This window comes from Lytechinus variegatus, chromosome 12 (genome assembly GCF_018143015.1).
Source record: "Lytechinus variegatus isolate NC3 chromosome 12, Lvar_3.0, whole genome shotgun sequence".
Lineage (NCBI taxonomy): Eukaryota > Metazoa > Echinodermata > Echinoidea > Temnopleuroida > Toxopneustidae > Lytechinus > Lytechinus variegatus.
In genome coordinates, this window is record NC_054751.1 from 8,057,869 (window position 1) to 8,082,160 (window position 24,292).

At 36.9% G+C, this 24,292-nt stretch overlaps 1 protein-coding gene across 1 annotated transcript; it reads left to right on the plus strand.

The window, feature by feature from the left end:
• Nucleotides 1–635: 635 nt before the first annotated feature.
• Nucleotides 636–23,637, plus strand: LOC121425681 (eukaryotic peptide chain release factor subunit 1). The gene is made up of 10 exons (XM_041621842.1): nt 636–1,212; nt 5,252–5,368; nt 7,172–7,370; nt 7,816–7,954; nt 8,571–8,761; nt 11,018–11,147; nt 16,669–16,824; nt 17,569–17,633; nt 20,175–20,247; nt 21,273–23,637. The coding sequence occupies exons 1-10, from the start codon at nt 1,124–1,126 to the stop codon at nt 21,428–21,430; spliced, it is 1,317 nt and encodes a 438-aa protein (XP_041477776.1). The 5' UTR covers nt 636–1,123; the 3' UTR covers nt 21,431–23,637.
• The last annotated feature ends 655 nt before the right edge of the window (nt 23,638–24,292 follow it).

Consider the following 24,292-nt stretch of genomic DNA (forward strand, 5'->3'; position numbering starts at 1 on the left):
CTCCAGGCCCTAGACCTCCAACATGAAGTCTGTCAAGTCTTCACCCATTCTCTAAGCGGTCGACGGTCGAGCGCGACGACGCGCGCTTCCGAAAAGTTGATTTAGAAGATGACGTCTCTACCACTAAAATAGATCACTGACCTACCATCTCACCAGAGGCTGCTCTATCAGGAAAAAAAAAACATTTGCGATTTGAGAAAGAAATCATTAATTAAAAGAAATATGTTAAAAGAGAATGGGAGATGAAAGATAGGATAATCAGTTATCTTTTATTAGAAGCAAGTGAGTTATTCCAGCATTTATCAGCATTGATGGATCTCTCCTGGCCAAAATATATATCAGTTATCACGGTACCATGTACCATTACGATGAAAGAAAGGTGAAATAGGGGGCAGTGGATGAATCCATTAAATTATATGGGGTTTCTTTCTACGAGAGATATATTATTTTGATTAATTCACATTGTTTAACTGCTAAAATCGCTTTTATTTGAATGATAATATATTTTAATGATGTTTTATAATCATTTTCATATGTACAATAGCTACGAATATTATTTTCAGAATGATTTATGTCCCCGGTAAATCCCTCCTAATTTGTCGTTGTGACCTATACGTACTTCCGGTTGAGTCGTACATATTGCATTTATTTGGAAATCGCGAACTTTCATCACATGGGCGAAATATCAGGACGTGTTGTGTCCAACATATTGTGAAAGGCGATTGTTTCATATTCTTGATTTTCGATGCAAATCATTTTGGAACAGAACTGATTTGAAGTTAATCGACCAAGAACCTGAATAGCTTTTATCGTGGAATTTTGTACTGTTAAACTTCAAATATACAGTTCAAGACGAACCACACGCTGTTGTCGATACAGCGTGTTGGGGCCATTGAGTTTCATTCATTTGTTGCAACCGGCATTGGAGTTGCATTGAATAGATCTGCGGAAGGCCAAACGTGTCCAAATAAATAAGCGCACTCAAAGATAGGCAACTACTTGCCAAATCTGATAATATAAATCAACACTTTAGTCTTGTTATTGTTAGTGGAACTAATTATTGGTGAACAAGAGTGTTGATTGGAGAAAGAGAGACAAGAAGTAGAAACAGAATAAGAGAAAGATGTCTGCACAGGAGGAAACTGCAGCTGACAGGAATGTCGAAATATGGAAAATCAAGAAACTGATCAAAAGTTTACAGGCAGCAAGAGGGTATGTTCTCATTATTGAGTAGGCAATGAATGGTAGGATCATAAACTGTTGTCTAATGAATTGGTATTAATGGTAAGCATAGTAGAACGAGCAAGGTCTCTAGTCTAGAGTCTAGTCTAACATTGTAACGTTGTCGTTGGGCATCATGGGCATAGACAGCTGGCAGCCGTCTTTTGAGGAGTTTTTTAAAATTTCACTTCATTTCACAAAACAGTTATAACTTATATGCAAATCTCGTTCGGTATGCAAATGAGGAACTGATGACATCACTATTTCTTTTGTATTTTATTTTATTATATGAAATATTTTTATTTTCTCATCGGCATGTGAAATGAAAATTAATTCCTCCCTGAACACGTGGAATTCCATAACATTTTGTGCTTCAGGCAAAGAGGTCCTAATTGTCAAATTCGTAAAAATTGAAATATTGTATAATTCAAACAATAAAAAACAAGAAATAGTGAGTGAGTGACATCATCGACTCTCTCATTTGGATGTAACTGGCTTGTTCATAATCATATAACTATTTTTGTTAAAATAAGCAAAACTTTGAAATGTCATAACTTTCTTATTTTACATCCGATTTTGATAAAATTTTCAGCATTGTGCTTGTCTGATTTTCTTTATTGATTCAAATCAACATTTTTCTGAGGTGGACTTGACCTTTAATTTCACTTAAATTGTCAGCACTGACAATTTAGTCAGTGCTGACAACTTTCATGAAACACCCACCTGACTGATGCTCAGAAGAACCATAAAATGGAAAATCATATTAAAATTAGAAAAGGCATTTTGGGGGGCCTTTTGCATCAGAACAGAATAACAAATTTAATACAAAGGAAACAAGTTTTGCGTCCTCCATTTCTTTTTACTAGAAAAATAGAAAGGAGCAAGTTAGTTAAAATTATAGAAATTGTAACTTATTAATAACTTTCTCTGTTTACATTAGATCCTCCACTCTTCTGAGATTAGAAGAGTAAATCGTCAGTAGCAGTAATGTGTTGATCTGGGGACCGTTTCATAAAGCTGTTCATACATGTAAGTTAAGAACGACTGGTGATCCTTTCTTATACACTTTTCCCATCGCCAGTGAATATACCATTTACCAGAAGAAAGGATCACCAGTCGTTCTTAACTTAATCCTTTCTTATACACTCTTTCCCATCGCCAATGAATATACCAGTCCATTTACCAGAAGAAAGGATCACCAGTTGTTCTTAACTTATGAACAACTTTATGAAACACCCACCTGGTACTCATTAATTGGCTTGTGAAGAGCAATTGTGCATCTAGTGTCATATGGTTTGTACGGCAGTAGAACGGCACAAGTCAGTCCAAAGCAAGGATCATGGATATTGAGTAGTGTAGTTTTTGGAGAGGATTGTAGTCTTTGTAGACCATCTAGAAGTTAGCTCACTTAGACACTTAGCCATTGTCTTTGCTAGAAACACAGGCCCTTTTCTCAAAGAAAATATCTTTATGTGTTCCCTATGACTATGAATTAAGAAACATAATGGAACAGATGAGAACGCACATGCCTCCCAATGAAATCAATCGGTATAGTAATCAGTAAAGCATTAAAGACACAAGGAAAAGTGCACTGTCTGTACACGTAAATGGGATTTGAAAACATAATAGGGTAGTGTAAGTAATATTAAGAACAAATATACTTCAAGAGACAGGCATTCAAATAATTGATTGGCCTTCAAAACAGAATTAAATGTGAGGGTTTGACATTGATGATTGATGGTACATCAGGGTGCTACATAACTTTTTAGAAGCACCTGCCCAGCTGGGCAAGTAGATCTTTAAATAGTTGGAGTATACTTGCCCCAAAATTTAATTCACTTGCCCCAAAATATCCTTGAAAAAACCTTTTACCTCTTCAAAAGAAATTTATGCATTTTTTTTATAAACCGTTCACCCTATTCTCTCTTTTTGACATGAACTGATCTATTATTGCATTTCTTTTTCCAAAGTGATTTTTATCTTGCCTGCCATGACCAAAATCAGAGTCAATATCATAATTTACCATATCATACCATTGATCCTCAATTTGGTCATTTTTCTGTGAGAATTTTGCTTGCCCAAATTGGACATGTGGTTTTGGTCTTTGCTTCAAAACACTTGCCCAACTCTAACTTTTACTTGCCCCAGGCAATCAGGCAAGTGCTTACATGTATGTAGCACCCTGGGTACATGTATAAATTAATAGAAAGATTCGAAGTATAAACAAAGTGTATTTTATTTCAAATTTTTCAAATGTTGAATTCCAATCCATATGATATTTAAAAGAGTGGTACATTTTTTGGGGGAATTTCTAAATATCCAACAAAGTAATAACTAGCTTAGTTGTGTTATTCATGGTGTGAAGAGCAAAAAGAAAAATGATTGATTTGGACAGCTAGCTTTGATCCATCAGGATTTATTGTTCATGAATCATTGGCATTAGAAGTTTAATAACAACATCATGCGGGACGCTTGCCAAGATTTTAGAATGTGATTATCCCACTAGCCAATCCCTTCTCTGTGGTTGCTTTGATGTTGTGGTAATTACTAGTCTATTAGTTACCATGGTAACAGGACAGTTGATTATAATTTCATGACAGTAACTATAATCAATGTCTATGTTCATGATTTTGAATCTTTATCAAAATATGAGCCTCATGTTTTGGAATTGTTCATTAAAGGGGAAGTTCACCCAGACAAAAAATCTATTGTAAAAATAGCAGAAAAATGAAAATGTTGGTGACTGAAGGGTTGAGAAAAAAATCCATCAAAGATTAAAAATGTTATTAGAATTTTATTTTTTTGATTTGCTAGGTCAAAGCACTTTTTCCATGTATCGTGTAATAAATAATCAATAAAATTTTATTTTATCCAAAAATTGAAAATGGTTATTATTGTATACTATTACCCCGGCTTTAGCATGGCTACCCTGATCGAACGTTAGAGCATTCAAGGAATTCCTTTCTAATGTGTACCCATTTTCTACACCTGGGTGGAGAGTGGCAAATATAGATAAACGCCTTGCCAAAGGACATGAGTGCTGCGGTGGGATTCGAACCCAAGACCTTGTGGTTCGAAGTCAGGAGACTTCTCCACCCTTGGTTTCTTTTGCAGAAATTGTAATAATACATTAAAGGTAGATTAGAGCATACTGTCATAGACCCCCGGGGGGCCACTTCCATTCACGAGTGGATACCATGCGCGACCAAGGGGTCTCGAAAAGCACCCTAAACACGTAATATCCATATTCTGAAAATGAACCCCTTAACAAGTATTGGCGTGTGAAACCCTACCCTTAACAAGTATTGGAAACAAAACGATACTCTTGGCAAATATTCCCTGAAATGAACCCCTAAACAAGTACAGGAATGTTTTATTGTTACGGTTCCTTCGGTCGTCGGCTTTACCTTATTTGGTTTAGTACGACCCCACTTCTACACCTCGCGCAAATCGGACTCTAAACACGAAGTGTTGGGGCAAAAATGATCCTTTATAAAACATTTTAATTTTGTTTTATCATCCCCGCAAATTAGACCCTAAACACGTAATTTTCCTAGCGAAATAGATACCCTTTTTTCATTATTTTTGTGTTTTTGACACCCTTATCACGTTACGTACGTAACATGCCCTATCGTGAAAAAGACATCCTTTTTACATGTTTTTTTGGTCGCGCATGGTATCCACTCGTCAATGTAAGTGGCCCCTCCGGGCATAGACCGTGCATATGAAAATCATAATTTACGAGGGAAGATTGATTAGTCTTTCACTTATTAAAGCTGTATCATTTGTATACATATATTTTTCATCAATGTAATATGGACCTACATTTTGCAGATATAATACAATACAAAAAACAAATAATATACAGTGTACTACATGTACATGTAATGTTTTGTACAATGGATTTACTGCACCCAAAATATACATACTGCAGTCCATATTGGAATACCAGCAGTTATTTTTATGTATACATGGAAACTTCTTTTAAGAACATGCAGTAAATTAATCTTTATTGTGTTTTGATTTCAAGGAATGGAACCAGTATGATTTCACTCATCATCCCACCCAAGGATCAAATCTCAAGAGTAGCAAAAATGTTGGCTGATGAATTTGGAACGGCTTCAAACATAAAAAGTAGAGTAAACAGGTGAGTCACCAAGAAACAGAAATAGGAACAAGGATGTAATATGTGAAGAGAAAAAAAAAGATAGATAGTCTTCCTATCATCCATGTACAAAGTGTAAATTCAATTGTAGAGAAAGTAGAAATATATTTTTAAACCTTCTGAGAGACAGGCAATGCAGATCTGACTCTGTACTACTTTGGTTTGGTATATTGGTTTATCTATACTACCAAGTATTCTCCCTCCCCCCCATTCTATCTTGCTCTCACTCACCACCCCCCCCCCCTCTTCCCACTCTTCACTCTCACTCTCACTTCAAAATTCTTCAGCTATCTTTGAAAGAATCTAGAATATGTAGAGCAAAGTCTTTACAGTGTCTCTTTTTTCAGTTAACATGTTTTCTCTTCCTCCCCTTTTTCTTTGTTTCGTTTTTTTTGTCTCACCTGCGAAGCAAAGTGAGACTATAGGCGCCGCTTTTCCGACGGCGGCGGCGTCAACATCAAATCTTAACCTGAGGTTAAGTTTTTGAAATGACATCATAACTTAGAAAGTATATGGACCTAGTTAATAAAACTTGGCCATAAGGTTAATCAAGTATTACTGAACATCCTATTAGAGTTTCATGTCACATGACCAAGGTCAAAGGTCATTTAGGGTCAATGAACTTAGACCATGTTGGAGGAATCAACATCGAAATCTTAACCTGAGGTTAAGTTTTTGAAATGTCATCATAACTTAGAAAATATATGGACCTAGTTCATGAAACTTGGACATAAGGTTAATCAAGTATCAATGAACATCCTGCATGAGTTTCATGTCACATGACCAAGGTCAAAGGTCATTTAGGGTCAATGAACTTTGGACGAATTGGGGATATCTGTTGAATTCCCATCATAACTTTGAAAGTTTGTGGATCTGATTCATGAAACTTGGACATAATAGTAATCAAGTATCACTGAACATTTTGTGCAAGTTTCAGGTCACATGATCAAGGTCAAAGGTCATTTAGGGTCAATGAACTTTGGCCGAATTGGGGATATCTGTTGAATTCCCATCATAACTTTGAAAGTTTATGGATCTGATTCATGAAACTTGGACATAATAGTAATCAAGCATCACTGAACATTTTGTGCAAGTTTCAGATCTCATGATTAAGGTCAAAGGTCATTTAGGGTCAATGAACTTTGGCCGAATCGGGGGTATCTGTTGAATTACCATCATAACTTTGAAAGTTTATTGGTCTAGTTCGTTAAAAATGGACATTAGAGTAACCAAGTATCACTGAACATCCTGTGCGTGTTTCAGGTCACATGTCCAAGGTCAAAGGTCAATGAACTTTAGCCGAATTGGGTGTATCTGTTGAATTACCATCATAACTTTGAAAGTTTATGGATCTGATTCATGAAACTTGTACATAAGAGTAATCAAGTATCACTGAACATCCTGTTCCAGTTTCAGGTCACATGATCAAGGTCAAAGGTCATGTAAGGTCAATGAACTTTGGCCATGTTGGGGTTTTTTGTTGAATAACCATCATATCTCTGTAAGTTTATTGGTCTAGTTCATAAAAAGAGGACATAAGAGTAACCATGTATCACTGAACATCTTGTGCGAGTTAGAGTAGTATGCAAAGTCAGCACTGCTGCTATATTGAACCGCGTGATGCAGGTGAGACGACCAGAGGCATTCCACTTGTTTTTTATTTTATTCCTTCTGTATTTTTCTCTCTTCCCTTGTTTTCCCCTTTCTCTGTCTGTACCTGCCCCCTATTTTGCATGTTAATACACATTCCCATGTACATTCATGTATATTCCTTTTTTTCTGCAGACTGTCCGTGCTCTCAGCAATCACATCAGTACAGCAACGTCTCAAACTATATTCCAAAGTACCTCCAAATGGGCTCGTCATTTACTGCGGGACGATCGTCACGGACGACGGCAAAGAGAAGAAAGTTAACATTGACTTTGAACCATTCAGGCCTATCAACACATCGCTGTACTTATGTGATAACAAATTCCACACAGAGGTAGGCGGTAGTATAGATATATGGACTGCTATGAGAGGCATGGTTGTTTCTAGAGGCTCGAGGGGACTGCAACGCGACTATGCCCGAGAGCATGGTCTGGTTTGTGCGGTACCAGTGAACCAAAAGAAACAACCATGTCTTGAATATGAAAGCGGTTCATGCATTGGTTATGAACCAAATTACTGATAAGTCTTAAGTCTCCACAATAGTCTATTAAAAATCTAAGATTAAACTGAACAGTTGCTAATGTTAGATCTATATAAACAATTTAGGCCTAACATTAGATTTAAATTAGTCCTAACATAACATTTTGGGGGAATTGGCTGGGATGTCAAATTTTCCCAAACCAGTTCATCAGTGGTAGCGAATGAAGTTAAGGCAAATTTGACATTGTATTTGATATAGATTTATTCCCTCTGTATTGTGTTTTGCTATCCTTTGACAGGCTTTGATGGCATTACTGGCAGACGACAATAAATTTGGTTTCATCGTGATGGACGGTAACGGTGCTCTATTTGGTACACTATCGGGAAACACTAGAGAAGTCCTTCACAAGTTCACAGTAGACTTACCAAAGAAACACGGTGAGTAACACCCCATGTACATTTGATCTACAGTCATTGTTGCAAGTAAGGTGATGGTATCCAAATGGTACAATCTTTGAAGGATGACACGTAACCATCAATAAAATCCAAGGTGATCGGGAAATGGAGCATTTTCGTACAGATTCACAATCACCTTGGATGCTACGATTTTGTTTAACATGGATTTTTATAAATCTTTCGAAATTGTAAGGTTGAAGCCCACAAACACATTGAAGTAGCCTCGTACAGTCGCAGCACAGTTGTATAGTGCAATCAGCGCAGGGACATCGTACAATGTACGCACCATACAATCTCTTTGTAGAAAGGGAGTTCTGTTTGGCCCACTTGTTGCCTCTTCTCTTAAACTCATTATTTTACTTTCTTTAGTAGAAAGTGTCTGAAGCTCTATACAGTGGAGAATCTGTATCACATGGACAGCAAGTAAGCTGGCCCCAGCCCCCCCCCCACTTACAGTGGCTATCCCAATTATAGATGTTTCTTGATCCATTCTTCACAATTCTATGGTCAGCCCCCCAAAAAACCACTCCCACCCAGTGAAAACTGAATACAGCATGCCTTTAATGACCCATCTGCGAATATCGCCTTTCTCCCCAAGGTCGTGGAGGTCAGTCCGCTCTTCGTTTTGCCCGTCTCAGGATGGAGAAGCGCCACAATTACGTGAGGAAGGTCGCCGAGACGGCGGTCCAGCTGTACATCAGTAACGACAAGCCCAACATCGGGGGTCTCATCTTAGCAGGGTCTGCTGACTTCAAGACGGAACTCAGCCAATCAGATATGTTTGATCCTGTAAGTGATTTCAAACCTAGACTTGATGGCTCGTATTCTTGAGTCGGGTTTGATTTAAACTCTGGATTTAAGTTGTGGTTTAACCCTAAATAGACTGGGCTATTTTGATTCAGCCCCCCCCCCCTTATGATCTCGGCCATCAATCGCGCGATCGCGACGAAAATTGGCACACGCATTACCCATGGCATTATCTACAAAACTATAACATCAAATTCTGCAAAAAATCTAATGTCTCATTAATTAATCTAATTTATGCATAAAATCATAAGTTTGCTCTAATTAATAAAATAATGCCCTTGAAATGCTAATTTTTGTTTCACATACTCTAGATAGGCATCTGATCAAATTGATTTAAAAAAAAATTCAAAATCACATTTATTTTTTGATGTATTCTATTGTTTTCTAAATTTCTTATGTATTTCTATGTTTTTTCGAATTTTTGTTTTTTATTGTTTTTTCAATGGAAATTGTAGGGGACTTTATTTTGACCATAAAAAAGATAAAAATTAATTGATTTTAAGCAGTAAAAGGAAAAATAATGATACATTTATGAATTTTGGCTAAGAGCACTGTTTGCATTGGATTTGTACACAAATTCACGTTTTTGAGTAATTTTGGGTCTACATGCACTTACGAAATGTTGCGTAATTTTGGAACCGCGTACCCGGGGGTCACAATTTTGGTCTCAAAAGTTGCGCCAGACTTGAAAGTAAAAAGTCAGCGAGCGACGCGGTCAAACAATTTTGTGTGGCGGATTTATCACGAAAAATGTAGAGGGGGGGCTGAATCAGCCCCCCCAGTCGTTTTAGGGTGAACTATCTGCTCATTTGACTCCCAAAAAGTCTTTAACTGCCTGGGAAGGACACGGTTGTCTTCACCATTAAATAATTAGTACAAAGCACAGTAAACATAAGAAGCATTCACTGTAAACATTGAAATGTTTGGCTTCCCATAATTTTAGCACAGAGTTAACCATGGTATGGGCCAATAAGTCGCAGTTGTGTATTTTAGAACCAACCAAATCCATCTCTTGGCTTAGAGAACAAGTCCACCCCAACAACAAGTTTGAATAAAAAGAGAAAAATACAACAAGCAAAACACTGAAAATTTCATCAGAATTGGATGTTAAGTGAGAAAGTTATGACATGTTAAATTTTCGCTTAATTTCACAAAAAAGTTAAAATTGATTGATTGGCCAATATGGCCTTTTATTTGCATCTAAGATAAAATCATACATTTAACATGATGAACAATATTGATAAATATAAAGAGTTATATGCACATCCTGGTCGGTACGGCAGTGAGGGGACTGATGACGTCACTCACTTTATCTTCTGTATTTTATTATATGAAATATGAAATATTCTAATTTTCCCCTCATTGTCCTGTGAAACAGAAGTTGATTTCTCCCTGAACTTGTGGAATTACTATTCTTTTAACATTTTATGATTCAGTCATGTTGGTCCAAATTGTCAAATCTGTAAAAATAGAAATATTGTATAATTCAAACAATAAAAACGAAAGGAATAGTGAGTGAATGGACATCATTGAATCTCTCATTTGCACATCACTGAAATGTGCATATAACTTTTTTGTGAAAGCTAAGCGAAACTTTAAAATGTCATAACTTTCTTATTTTACATCCGATTTTGATGACATTTTTTGCATTATACTAGATTGATTATTCTCTATTCAAATAAAAAAAATAAATTCTGGGGTGGACTTGACCCTTATTTGAAAAAGGTGGAAACTGTTCCTGAAATGCGCCAGTGTAATTTAGAACCTCCACCGAGAATTGTCAGAAATAAATGAAAGAACAAAATCTGACAAAAATCCTCATGGGACATGCACTAAATCCGTCGTTCAAGTAGTGTGTAAAATTTATAGTGGAGCAATTGTCGCCGGAGCAAATGTTATGGAACCCAAAATCATCTCATTTTCTTGCTTAACTCAAGAATGAATTATGTATTTTAGTCATTTATATAAACTCAATTACTTTTATAGAAAGTATTAAAATTGAAGGTTAATTGTTGCCATATTATCCTAGATTGAGATTGTTTACATAAACCACCTATTACTATGAAATAAGTACCAAAAATAAACTGGAATTATAAGATAAGATTGAGTTCAACTCTGATTTTATTCAGTCTCGTGTTCAGATAGTAGACATTGCGACTTTTAAAAGCTTTTTGACAGTTCTAACACCCTGAGGTACATTTAACGGAGAAGTAAGTCATTGTTTTCTTTTTCTTACAGAGGTTGCAAGCTAAAATTCTCAAATTGGTTGACGTATCGTACGGTGGAGAGAATGGATTTAATCAAGCTATTGAACTATCAGCAGAGGTCTTATCAAATGTCAAATTTATTCAAGAGAAGAAACTTATTGGTAAGTTTTATGATTGAAAGGAGAAAAGAGACTGGGAAACCGTTTCATAAAGCTGTTTGTAAGTTAAGAGTGACTTTAGGAGCGACTGGTGATCCTTTCTTGTGCTAAGTGATATCACCCGTAAATGTTCATTGGTGATTATTTAGCTCATGAGAAAGGTTCACCCGTCATTCTAAAAGTCACTCTTAACTTACAAACAGCTTTATGAAACACCCACCGGTTTCTATTGCAGTTTTAATTGATTGTCATTAACCCTATGTAGGGTGGGGGGGGGTGCTCGGTTACTTTCAAGTCTTGTGCATCTTTCGAGACCAAATTTGCGATGCCGTGTACGCGGTTCCAAAATTACCCAACATTTTGTAAGTGCATTTCAGACCCAAAATTGCTCAAAACATGATTTCGTGTACAAAGTCAGTGCAAATTGTGTTTTCAACCGAAAATCATAAATGTATGATTATTTATAGATTTACTGGTCTAAATGGATTTATTTTATGCTGTTTATGATCTCAAAAGAGCCCCGACAAAGTTTGTAAATAAACATGGAAAAACAAAGGTTAAAAAAAAGAAATGCATAAGAATTTGCAAAAACCAATATAATACATAATTTGATCAGATATCGCAATTTGTTTTTAACGTTCAAAGAACACCACAGAGTTTCTACAACCAAAAATAAAACATTTGAAGCTTTATTTAGGGAATCAGAGGAAAAAGTATGATTTTATACTAATTATGCATAAATTAGCATAATTAATAGTGATTTGCATAAAATAAGTTAATAAAGAATTTTGTAGATTATATCCCAGGCAACCTGTGAGCCAATTTTTGGTGCGATCACACACGATTGACGGCCAAGATCTCACGGGGGGACCTGGGAGCCCCCCCCCAGTCACATGATCTCTTAACCCTATCTAGGCCGGGGGGGCCTCGGAGGCCCCCCCCTCAACAAATCGCGCGATATTTTCGCCGTGCGAAATTTTTTGACCGCGCCGCTCGCTGACTTTTTACTTTCAAGTCTTGCGCAACTTTTGAGACCAATTTTGTTTCACCCGGGTACATGGTTCCGAAATTACGCAACATTATGTAAGTGCATGTCAGACCGAAAATTGCTCAAAAACGTGATTTTGTGTACAAAGTCAATGCAAATTGTGTTTTCAACCAAAATTCATAAATGTATGATTATTTTTAGTTTTGCTAGTCTAAATGTATTCATTTTATGCTTTTTATGATCACAGAAGAGTCCCCAACAAATTTCATTGAAAAAACAATGAAAAACAAAAGGTCAAAAAAACAAAGAAATACATAAGAAATTGCAAAAAACAATATAATACATAAGAAAATGATTTGATATCACAAATTTTTTCATGTACACTTGCTAAGGACACCACAAAGAGTTTCTATACCAAAAATTAGTACATTTGGAGCTTTATTTAGGGAGTTAGAGGGAAAAGTATGATTTCGCATACTAATTACGCATAAATTAGCATAATCACTTAATAGCGATTCGCATGAAATAAATTACTATATAATCTTGTAGATTATGTCCCAGGCAACCCGCGTGCCAATTTTCGGCGCGACCGTGCGGTCGACGGCCGAGATCTTAGGGGGGGGCCTGGGAGGCCCCCCCCCCCCGGCCATAGGAACTCCCCAAATACCCCGGCCTAGATAGGGTTTCAAATAAATGAATCGCGACATTAACATTTCAATAAATAGAAGATGCTGGGTCTATGATATATCGCCTGTCACAATATTGCCTGAATAGTCGCCTGTATGTTATTTTTTTTAAATAGCAAGCAAATTAAACTTCTTCCTTTAATCAACATTTTGAGCATGGGTTAAGCATGCCACTTCCTGAGACCTGTTCATCATTTCTTTTCTTAACCCAATGCCAACTAGAACTGGATAGCCCCTGTAAGAAGTCAAATTCAAATGCAGAATTCAGTAGTCAAGTGGGAAATTCATTATGACAATAAATCTAGGCTTTAGCATTTGCCAAACCACATTGTGGATGTTTGTCCTTCATTAGTTCCTGTTGATATGGCGATTTCCAAAGCACAATTGAATTCTTGGTTAACAAAAGAGAAGCATTGCTGTGTTAGTTCGATCGGATGTCCCAGGATTGCCTATGTATTCAAGCTCAGTGTAGGGAAGTTTGCCGTTATGATAAAATGTTTCTTATAGTTCCTTTTATTAAAGTTTGGGTAAATCCTCTAAAATTGTCCACCATTATTCCAGATCATTACTACATTAAATATAACAAGTATGTCCTACACCTGTTATGGTGTAGATAATATGAAATGAAAATATGTTTTGCCAGAAATTGGGTGTATTTTGTCATATAAAAAAAAATTTTTGGAGCAGAAGGCTTTTTTAGCAAAATAAAAAAAAAATATCTGCATCTTTTTTTCTTTCTGCTGTAAAATAACTTCTCAAGTTAGGTTTAGGCTGAAAATTTTAAGATATGATCTCCATATGATGCGCCCTGATCCAATCACTAAATTTGTTAGATAATCATTTCATAAGTTTTTTTTTTACCTTAATACTCGGGGAGGGGGGGGGCATAATAAACTAATAAAGCCATTTTAAAAGATGACACTCTAATATAATTTATTTTATGTACCGATTAGACAGACTTTAATAAAAGCAGATAAAATAACAAAAAGAAGCCATTAAAGGTTCAATAAAAATCCAATTAAGGACATATCTTGTATGATCTTCTTAATTCATACTTTTTCATTATTATTTTCCAGGTGCCCTCTTCCTCTTGCCCACACAGGTCTATATTATTGCTCTATGCTAAGAATCCATCAAATACTGCTAGAAAACTTATTTATTTTTGCCATGCATCAACATTGTTCTTAACCTCTTCGTATGAAATATACCCATAGATTAATCACAAAGCATATAAGCAGGCCTCTACAAAAATTTTTTTTGTCACTTGCCCTGTTGGGCAAGTGATGAAAAAATTTGCTTGCCCGATAGAAAAAACTGCTTGCCCAATTTTTTAAATAATTTTTTCATTATGACGGCACTACTCTTATTTTTATTAAGGTATACAAAATAACAATTGAGAATCATGTTCAGTATAAAAGAACACACATTGAAAAGGATATTTTCAGCAACGTAGGCCTGAGTCTTAACGTTTATTTTGGAGAAAAAAAATCGATATTTTATGGGCATTTAAGGTTTTAAAAAACCCTTCAACAAAAGTTGCTAATATTTCATATTTTGCATCTTTAAATCCACGAAATGGCTACCTGCTTACCATATTTCCTTAGAATTGCTTTCATTTACCGTAGTTGGAAACTATAAAGAAAGCCAGTGAAAATTGTTCAGCTCTTTATTGTTCAGCTCTTAATTAGTTGGAAACCATCAAGTCTTTACTTCATCATTTTATGATGTTGCACTCGGTCAATAATTTTTATCTACATGTTTTCACATGCTACTTTTTTTTCTATTTTGAGGAATACCTGTTCACTTATTAATGAATTATTACTAACATTGTTTAATATTGTATGATTTTTAAGTAATTTTTTTCACTATATGCTTAGAATCTTGGGTGTGTGTGTGTGTGTGGGTGTGTGCGTGTGTTTGTGTGGGTGTGACTGTGAGTTGAACTTTGATATAAATGAATTCAATATCTAATTTCTACTTCGCCTATTCCAGTACAATAACCTGTACTCGACCATGTAATAAAGGCCCACATACCCTAACTTTTCCTGAAGTTCTTTGAAAACGCAGACTTCTACGAAAATTGCATTTCTCTATGGGGGAGTCTAAATTCGGTGAGAATGTATTCATTAATAACTTAAATATACATGACAATGAAGAAATCATCAAACTTTATTGGAAGTTTTGAATAATATACCCGAAATGTAAACTCTGTCTGAAACAGAAAATTACCATATTTGAGGCCTTTACTGAGCGAATTGTCCCCCAGAGCTCTGGCAGAGAGACAGAGCTCAGACTGGCTAGCTAGTATGCGCACGTGCGTGAGCCTCCCGCCGGCCTTGTAAAATAGATGGAGCTTTGTTTGATGATTTATTGTCTGATATTTACCTAATCCCCTCAAAAAGGGAAACAAATGAATTTTAAGTTTTAATTAACAAGTACGGCAAGTTATATTGGATATTAATAATAGGCCGTTTTGAAAAGCAAAGCCGAATGACAACTCACCAACGCGAGGTTACTCTACTCTGTGATTTATTTCCTGTGTAATTCTAATTCTTTTATCACAGAATCGTGATATCGGAAGGGGGAAAATGTGCATTAGAAATTTCACATGGTGGTAGTCATAATGGACCCCTACTATACATTCAACTGTTTCCCGGCCATTGCGTTGATTTTTTTATACCTGGTACCGGTGCCATGTGTATGGAAATACGTGGTACAGAAAAAATAACGCAATTTCGGAATTTGAAACTGCGCTATTCGCTATTTTTTAAGGCTTATACATGATTTTGAGTGTGGATTTTGGATGATTTATGGAAAAACGAGGTACAGTACAGAAAAAAAGACGCAACAATCACTTGCCCGATCGGGCAATTGACTTTGAGAAGTGCTTGCCCGCACGTCATTTTCACTTGCCCTGGGCAAGCGGGCAAGCGGGTTTGTCGCGCCCTGATATAATACAGGCAGTTTATGAATTTCATAGCATGTAATGTCTGGAAGAGCAGCTCACAAGGAATGCACAATTATAAAACTTGAAACAAAACTCAAAGCCTTAAGACTTTTGATTGATTTCATCATATTCAACAAATTTCTCTCATTTTTCTGCTTGTGGCAAAAGTCATCAGTGTTGGTTTCCTCTTCAAGTTTTCACTTCAAGTTTTCACTATTCATGTCATCAGTATTCTTGAAGGTCAAGTCCACCTCAGAAAAATGTTGATTTGAATCAATAGAGAAAAAATCAGACAAGCAAAATGCTGAAAATTTCATCAAAATCAGATGAAAAATAAGGAAGTTATGACATTTCAAAGTTTCGCTTATTTTTAACAAAATAGTTATATGAACGAGCCATTTACATCCAAATGAGAGAGTTGATGATGTCACTCACTCTTTCTTTTGATTTTTTATTGTTTGAATTATACAATTTTTCAATTTTTACGAATTTGATGATTAGGACCTCCTTGCCTGAAGCACAAAATGTTAAAATATGGAATTCCACATGTTCAGGGAGGAATGAAACTTCATTTCACATGACAATGACGAGAAAATCAAAATATTTCATATTTCATATAATAAAATACAAAAGAAATAGTGAGTGATGTCATCAGTTCCCTCATTTGCATACCGACCAAATTGTGCATATAACTGTTTTGTGAAACTTTAAAATGTCATAACTTTCTTATTTTATATCCGATTTTGACGAAATTTTAGTGTTATGCTTGTTAAATTGTTCTCTTTTTATTCAAATCAAGTTTTTGTTGGGGTGGACTTGTCCTTTAAAAGATGTAACAATCAGAATCACGTAATAAATTTCATTGCACGTCTCATGAGTGATGATTACTTTCATCTCCTTCAGGTAAATACTTTGACGAGATCTCCCAAGACACGGGGAAGTACTGCTTTGGAGTAGAAGATACGTTCAAAGCCCTCGAGATGGGGGCAGTAGAAATCCTAATTGTATGGGAGAATCTAGACGTCACACGATATGTACTCAAGAACCACTCTTCAGACGGTAAGCACCGCTGTATATCTCGCTCGGATAGGACGTTAAATGGAGGTCCCGTGTAGAGGAGAGTCACCACCTTTGCACGTTAAGAACCCACTTCACTATTCGTATAAGAGTAGGGGGAAACCCCGGTGTAGTGGTCCACCTGCACTCCCCAATCAGTTATATCGGGAGGAGAGACCCGAGGGTCAGAGTGATTCAGTTCGTTTTTCGCCTCCCAGGCCCAGGTGACGCCAAAACAAATAATAAAAAATTTTTTTTTCAATAGCTTTGTTTTCCGGAATCCATGTGTGGATCCATGTTGTAATTTCCATTTTCAAAGTTCATTGGTTTTATAGTGAGGATTATTCATTTAACCATTAAAACAAGAAAATTGAGAATTTAATGTTTGAAATTTGAACAAATGAATACTGATCAATATGACATTGAAAGCAAGAGAGAGGTTAGCCATGGGTAGGGACAGTGATTTTCGATTTTACCGGTAAATAAAATAGAAATTCCGTTCGGTTCTTGAACTTTTCATGTAAAAATTCATGGAATTCACCCTTGCAAAATGGAATTCAGGTTTTTGCTGTGTACATTTTCAGTGACAAAATGGATTTTCCATTTTTAGGTCAAGTTGAAACGGTATTGCAGATTTTCAGAAACGGAAAAAAAGACCATTTTTTGAAACTGAAAATCACTGACTCTACATGGGCCAAGGCTCTGTTTATTTTACATTTACAACCACATTGTTTTCTCTCCCTACAGAGGAAAAGATACTTCATCTAAATCCAGAACAAGAGAAAGACAAAACCTACTTCATTGATAAAGATGTGAGTGTGTTATGAACTTTATTATTTATATTTGATCTTCATGTATTGACTGGCAGGCAGATTGTCCGTCTTCAGTAGTAAGTGTTATAGCTGGGCATACTGCGCGAGTTATGGCAAGTGCGCTGACTTTTGGGAATGCAGTGGGCCAGCGGTCTAATGCCTGGTTGACACTTGCACGCATTGTGGTTCCTGCATAGTTTGCGCATGGGTACGCACTCATGCGGGCCAATGCACGAGTTATGCGTGCCAGCCTGCGGATAGGTGCATGGCAGTACGTTCCAGTGCGTGAAATGCGTGCCAAAATTTTCAACATGTAGAAAATTGTGGCACGCATTACAAATTTGTGAACTGTTCGTGAACTATGCGCAACCTAGTTGTGTCACTGCGTACCGATGCGTGGCATCAGAACAGAAATTTTGTGGTACAAAAGAATAGTAGACACACCCCCGGGGTATTGGCACACAGTTCATGACTAGTTCACGACGGGTTCGCGCATACTTTGCGCATAGGTCAAGCATACTTCACGCATAGTTCACGAATGATATGCGCAAAATTGTGAGTGCAGACCACGTGATCAGTATGAGTCGTCCTAATCAACGAACGTAGAGGGTGTCAACACAAGAACGTTGAATATTTAAATTTGCGCTAGATACGTCACAGAATAGGGTGTCGAGAATATTTGCTGAAAGCACGTCGGGACAGTGAGTGAACACTGCGTGAACTATGCGCGAACTATGTGCAAACAATGCGCAAACATGTCGTAAAAGGGTCCCGCACTGGCACGCATCAATGCGGGGCAATGCGGGCACCACAATGCGTGCAAGTGTCAACCGGGCATTAGCTGGTTGGAAGTCTGCTGCACATGGGTGTACCGTAAACCACCTACATATCATTGTATTATGTATGATTTTATACTATGTGGATGCCTTGATGATGGTTGACGTCGATCAATTTCGAGTCTAATATAAAAGGTAAAAGAAAGTAGTTCAGCAAACAATAATTTCATGAGAAAGTCTTTAAACCAAGGTTAATTGTCACCATATTATCATACATCTAGATCTGGTACATTAATGTAAACTTATGCTCGTAAAGTCATGAAATATGAGCTCAAAACCGATAATTCTGATGATCACTAACACACAAAAGGACAGCAGGCCTTGAAATAATCGACGGCCATCGACGGCCATGGCCATCGATGCCCCCATTACTGGCCGTCATGCCCTTCTTTTTGCTAAAAGTTACGGCCACTAAAAATGTGCCCTTTTTTATATGGCCGTGGTGCCCTTTTTTCTCATAAATGTGCCCTTTTTCTGATATATAATGTACCCCTTTTGAAAGTCTGCACCTTTTTTTCTGAGCGAGGAAAACTTTTCTCCGATCTCAAAAAGTATTCAATACCTTAGCTTTACCAGCGACGTCCAGTGCATGTATGCAGTCTAGTCCGAAGCCGCGCCGAACGATGAGCTAGCTATACACAGCTGGCTGGCCGGCTGGCCGCTAGCGCGCTTTACATATGCTATGTAAGCTGCAGCATAAGAATGGACGAGCGCGAGCTCCGTATGTGTACTACACAAATGTCGCGCGCGCTGTACTGTCCTGGCGAGCGCGCGCGATGCGTAAGTACAGTACTTTGAATGGGAGTGTTTCATAAAGCTGTTCGTCAGTTACGAACAACTTACGAACGACTGGTGATACTTTCTTGGGTGCTAATCAGATTCACATTTAATTACATGTAGCTCAAGAAGGTATCACCAGTCGTGCGTAAAGTTAATTTTTTCTTAAGTAAATAATGTGGTTTGGTAATGAATCTGATGTATAACATCGACTATGGAAAGCCCCCCCCCATGCTGCGAAACTGTAACACCTACAAATAATTTATTACATGCCCCTTAAAAAGTGGCCTTGGTGCCCCTCTGTATGGCCTTGGTGCCCTCTGCTGCCTGGCCTCAGTGAAAAAGTGCCCCTCAAAAAAGTGGCCTTGCCCCCCAAAAATCCTATTTCGAGGCCTGGGACAGTGTATTAATATTGCTTGGAAAAATACTTAAAATTTTATGAAATTCTGTGCATATTTGGCTAATTTGTCAGCAATTACGCATTTTCTTCCAGAGCCATTTGGCACATATTTTTTGTTTATACATACAAACACTTGGGTGGTAATTTTTAGCTCATCCGGTCCGAAGAGCAAGATGAGCTTATGCCGTGGCGAGTTAAGAAACTTTGACTAGATAATAATTAATACTTAATTCATATGAAATTTATTCATACATCACAAAAAAATGCTTCTATGTCATTTCTTCATCAATTTCAATTCTATATCCTCAATTTATGTCACCAATATACATGTAATTCACTACAATGTCAACTATGCTGAAATTAAAATTGTGTTAAATTGTGTTGCGAGATGCCGGACGAGCTCCACGTCATTGACGTGCTAGTATTGGATTCTGATCAAACTCATATTGAGGTTGTTACCACAACTGGTATTTATCTTTAATTGTTGTTGAATTCATACCTTGAATGATATTTTATTTTGTTTTGCAGACTGGTGTAGAGTTGGAATTAGTTGAATCAATAGCCCTTCTTGAATGGTTGGCAAATAACTACAAATCCTTTGGTGAGTGTTGTTCATCTTGATGTATACAAAAAATTGCAGCATCTTATTTTATGCATTTGCCATGAAGGCATTTTTTTCAAAGAAAAAGAATATGTGTAAAATCAACAGTTATCATACCAACACACTATGATAATTTCCCAATACACACTCATTGTAGGTATTAGGCTAGTTTGTATATACTTAGTTTTATCCAAGGATTTTACTATTCAACACTATGAACTTGTGTTTTTTTTTCAGTGTTGATAGGGGTCCTGCTTCATAAAACTTATTATGATAGCAAATTTACAAGAAAGTTACTGAAATGCTTCAATCTGGTTGGCTGATATTAAGTTTTTATTGAAAATGTGCATTCGTTATGTAATAATATCCAAGGATTGTGCTACTTAGCATCATCGACATAAGTGTTTTCAGTGTAAAATTTGGGTTCATTTCATTTATTTCAATTCTCATTAAAAAACATACAACATACAAATCAAAGAATACACTACATGTATATACAGATAAGGATACAAAAATAGAATAAATGAGAATATGAGGGAGCCAGCATAGGCCAAAGGCCTTTCTAAGGCTGGGCTCCCGAGACCATAATAAAATCATAATAATCGTAGAAGGGAGAGAGAGAGAGAGAATATAAAGTGTGTGGGAGTAAATGAGGCAATTATAACCTATAACTATAACTTTCAGATTTATTTATAGGCATTAATAAGGATTTTTTTATAGCTGTTTTTGAAGGAGGCAAGAGATGGGCATCTTTTTATTTCTTTGGGTATTTTGTTCCATAAAATAACTCCAGCATATTTAACAGAATTTCGAGAAGATTCATAATCTGGGTTCGGTTTCATAAACTTGATATAAAAGCAAATTTACGAGAAAGGTACTGAAATCCTTCAATCTGATTGGCTGATGTTAAATTTGTTCTGGAAAATGTGCATTTGTTATTGTAACAAGTCTTTGTGGAACGGGGCCCTGAAGTGAGTTGATAGGTTTTCTCCTAATGCTGTCTTTTTCTGTGTCTGCCCACCTAGGTGCCACGCTCGAGATCATCACAGATCGATCGCAAGAAGGATCTCAATTCTGCAAGGGCTTTGGTGGTATTGGTGGCCTTCTCAGATACCGTGTGGACTTCCAGCAGTTAGATTACGACGAGGACGACGATGACTACGGAGACTACGACGGCTACTAGAAAGGGGTCGCGACCCCCCGTCATCTCGTATCCTCAATAGGAAACACAGATGGACTAAAAATTGAATCTGAATGAAAAAAACAAAAGATATTCGCCTAGGATTTCATGGTCATTATAATCCTTTCAATGCAGTATCATATGCAGGGGCACATCTAAGGGGAATGCGCCTCTGCCTTCCTTTAGAATTATTTCCTAAACTTATCCTTGCTAGACATCGAGTCTGGTCCCACCTTTTGAAAAGCCCTTGATCCATCGATGGTCTGTAACAGCATAATCTATCCTGGGGATTGTAACACAAATCTTAGCAATGATCGTGGAACATTTTTCTAAGATTGATCCCAATGGCTGCAATGTGCAATCAATCGTAAAAATCAAACGTATGATCAATCGCTGACCTTTGTGTTACTGGATCTATGGTCCCATAACACAAAGGTTAGCGATAGATCATACGTTTGATTTTTACGATTGATCGTACATTGTAATCATTCAATGCAGTCAATCGAAAAAAAAGTCCTACGATGATTGCCAAGTTTAGTGGGCCCCAAGGTCACCCGCATTGTACCCTACTGTACCCAACTGCTTTTCTAACCTTGGCTAAAGAAGAGTGTTATGATAGAGTTGTATCTGCTTTAGCATTCAAAGAATCCATTCTTACTCAGGGGTCTGTAACACAAAGCTTTATAGCAATGATCGTAGAACATTTTTCTATGATTGATTCCATTGACTATAATGTACAATCAATCGTAAAAATCCAGCGTACGATTTATTGCTAACCTTTGTGTTACAGGACCCTAGGGACTGCATCACAATGCTCAGAAATCATCGTAGAACATCTTTCTGATCAATTGCATTGGCTACAATGTACAATCATTAATCGTAAAAATCAAGCGTACAAGTAATCGCTGACTTTGGTGTTGCGGAACCCTGAAGTGGCAAATATTGATTGATTCCATCCACTGGACTGTGCGCCCTTGTGGCTGGTCGTCCATTGATGTAGCCATTGGTCTGTAACGCTTCTACACAACGATCCAAATGTCCTCACATCTTCTAGGAGTTGAAATCATTTCTTCTTCCTTGGGTGTACTGCCCAGTGCCCTACAGGAGGAGCCAACCGGGCCGGATGGGAACCAACTGGGCATCATCCCCCAACCGGGTGGGAGCCAACCAGGCATCACTTGAAAATATATATCTAAAGACAGACTTACGTCAATAAGGTATCAAATAAAAGCTGGAGAGCATGTTTGTCAACATATGTTGTGTGGCAAGTTGTCAGATCTGACAACTGTCCTTGGTTGGAATTGGCTGAGAAGCACAATTTCTTACGTTTTAGCGGGCATTTCATGAAAGGAATTGTCGGATGTTTTATCCAACAAGTCCTATTTTATCCGACAGTTACCATAGGAACAGTGCCTCTCAGCCAATCAAAATTGAGGGAAGATGTCAGATCTGACAACTTGTCAGATGAAATTATTGATGAAACTCCCCCTGACAAGTCATTTCATGAAACGCTCCCCTGGAGCCACTATCGGTAGATCTTCCAGCGGGAGCCTTTTCATGCTGCTATTTTAGGAACGACAAAATGTTGGGAATTTCCATAGGAAAAAGACGCTTAGCAGGATCTCAGCTTGGAGAGCAGGCCAACGTTGCTCTGACTTTTAAGAAGTTTATTTATAGAACTTGTAATGGTCTTATCAGTTGAATTGTCCGATGATGTGGTGCAGTGTTAGAATGCATTTGCAACATTCACATAAGCTTTTCTGCCCCAATATCTTCTTTTATTTACAGTAATACTGGCTATCCCTCTGACAATTGATATAAACGTCATGATAAAAAGTGATTTTTTTTTTTACTTATTTGTAGTAATGATGGATATCCCTCTGACAATCAATATAATCATTAACTTCATGATTTCAAAAGGAAAAAATATAACCAATAATACTTGTATAGGACAAATGTGTATCAAGTCTTTCCAATTTTCTTAATTTCTAATAAATTTATTTATTTTTAATGCTCTGAGAGTTGAGTTTTACACAGTTACTATTTCGGTGTAAGGATTACATTTGGAGAGCTCAGGGACTTAATGAAATTTCTGCTCTCTAATCTCTTTCAGTTTAAGTATCAGTTGGGTAGGTGGTTGTGTAGTAATAAATACTTTGAATGTTTTCAACCTTGGCGTGGCACAATGCTTTGTAAAAATGATTTTTGATGATGGAAAAAAACGGAGAGATTTAATACAGGGATATTTGCCCAAAACCTGTCTTTAGGATTCAGGATTTGATAAAATAAATGGGTGGGGTAATAAGAATTTGGAGAATTGCAGGACTCGACAAGCTTCCAAGGAGATCAAATTCAGAGATAATTTGATTTGAAAATATGGAATTGTGTGATAACTACTCTTGTTCTTCCTTTTATATAACACCCTTGTGCGAAGTTGAGGGGGATTTTTAGGTTATTTGATTGGCTTGGTAGATAATGAGCTATAACACTATACATTTGATAAAAGCATGTTATGATGTGTAAAGATGGAATCTCAATAAATCCGATATTTTTATCCTCCGCTTTTTATACTCTGCTTCAAACTATTTAAAGGTCAAGTCCACCTCAGAAAAATGTTGATGTGAATCAATAGAGAAAAATCAGACAAGCACAATGTTGAAAATTTCATCAAAATCGGATGTAAAACAAGAAAGTTATGACAATTCAAAGTTTCGCTTATTTTCAACAAAATAGTTATATGAACGAGCCAGTTTCATCCAAATGAGAGAGTCGATGATGTCACTCACTATTTCTTTTGTTTTTTATTGTTTGAATTATATAATATTTCAATTTTTACGAATTTGACGATAAGGACCTCCTTGCCTG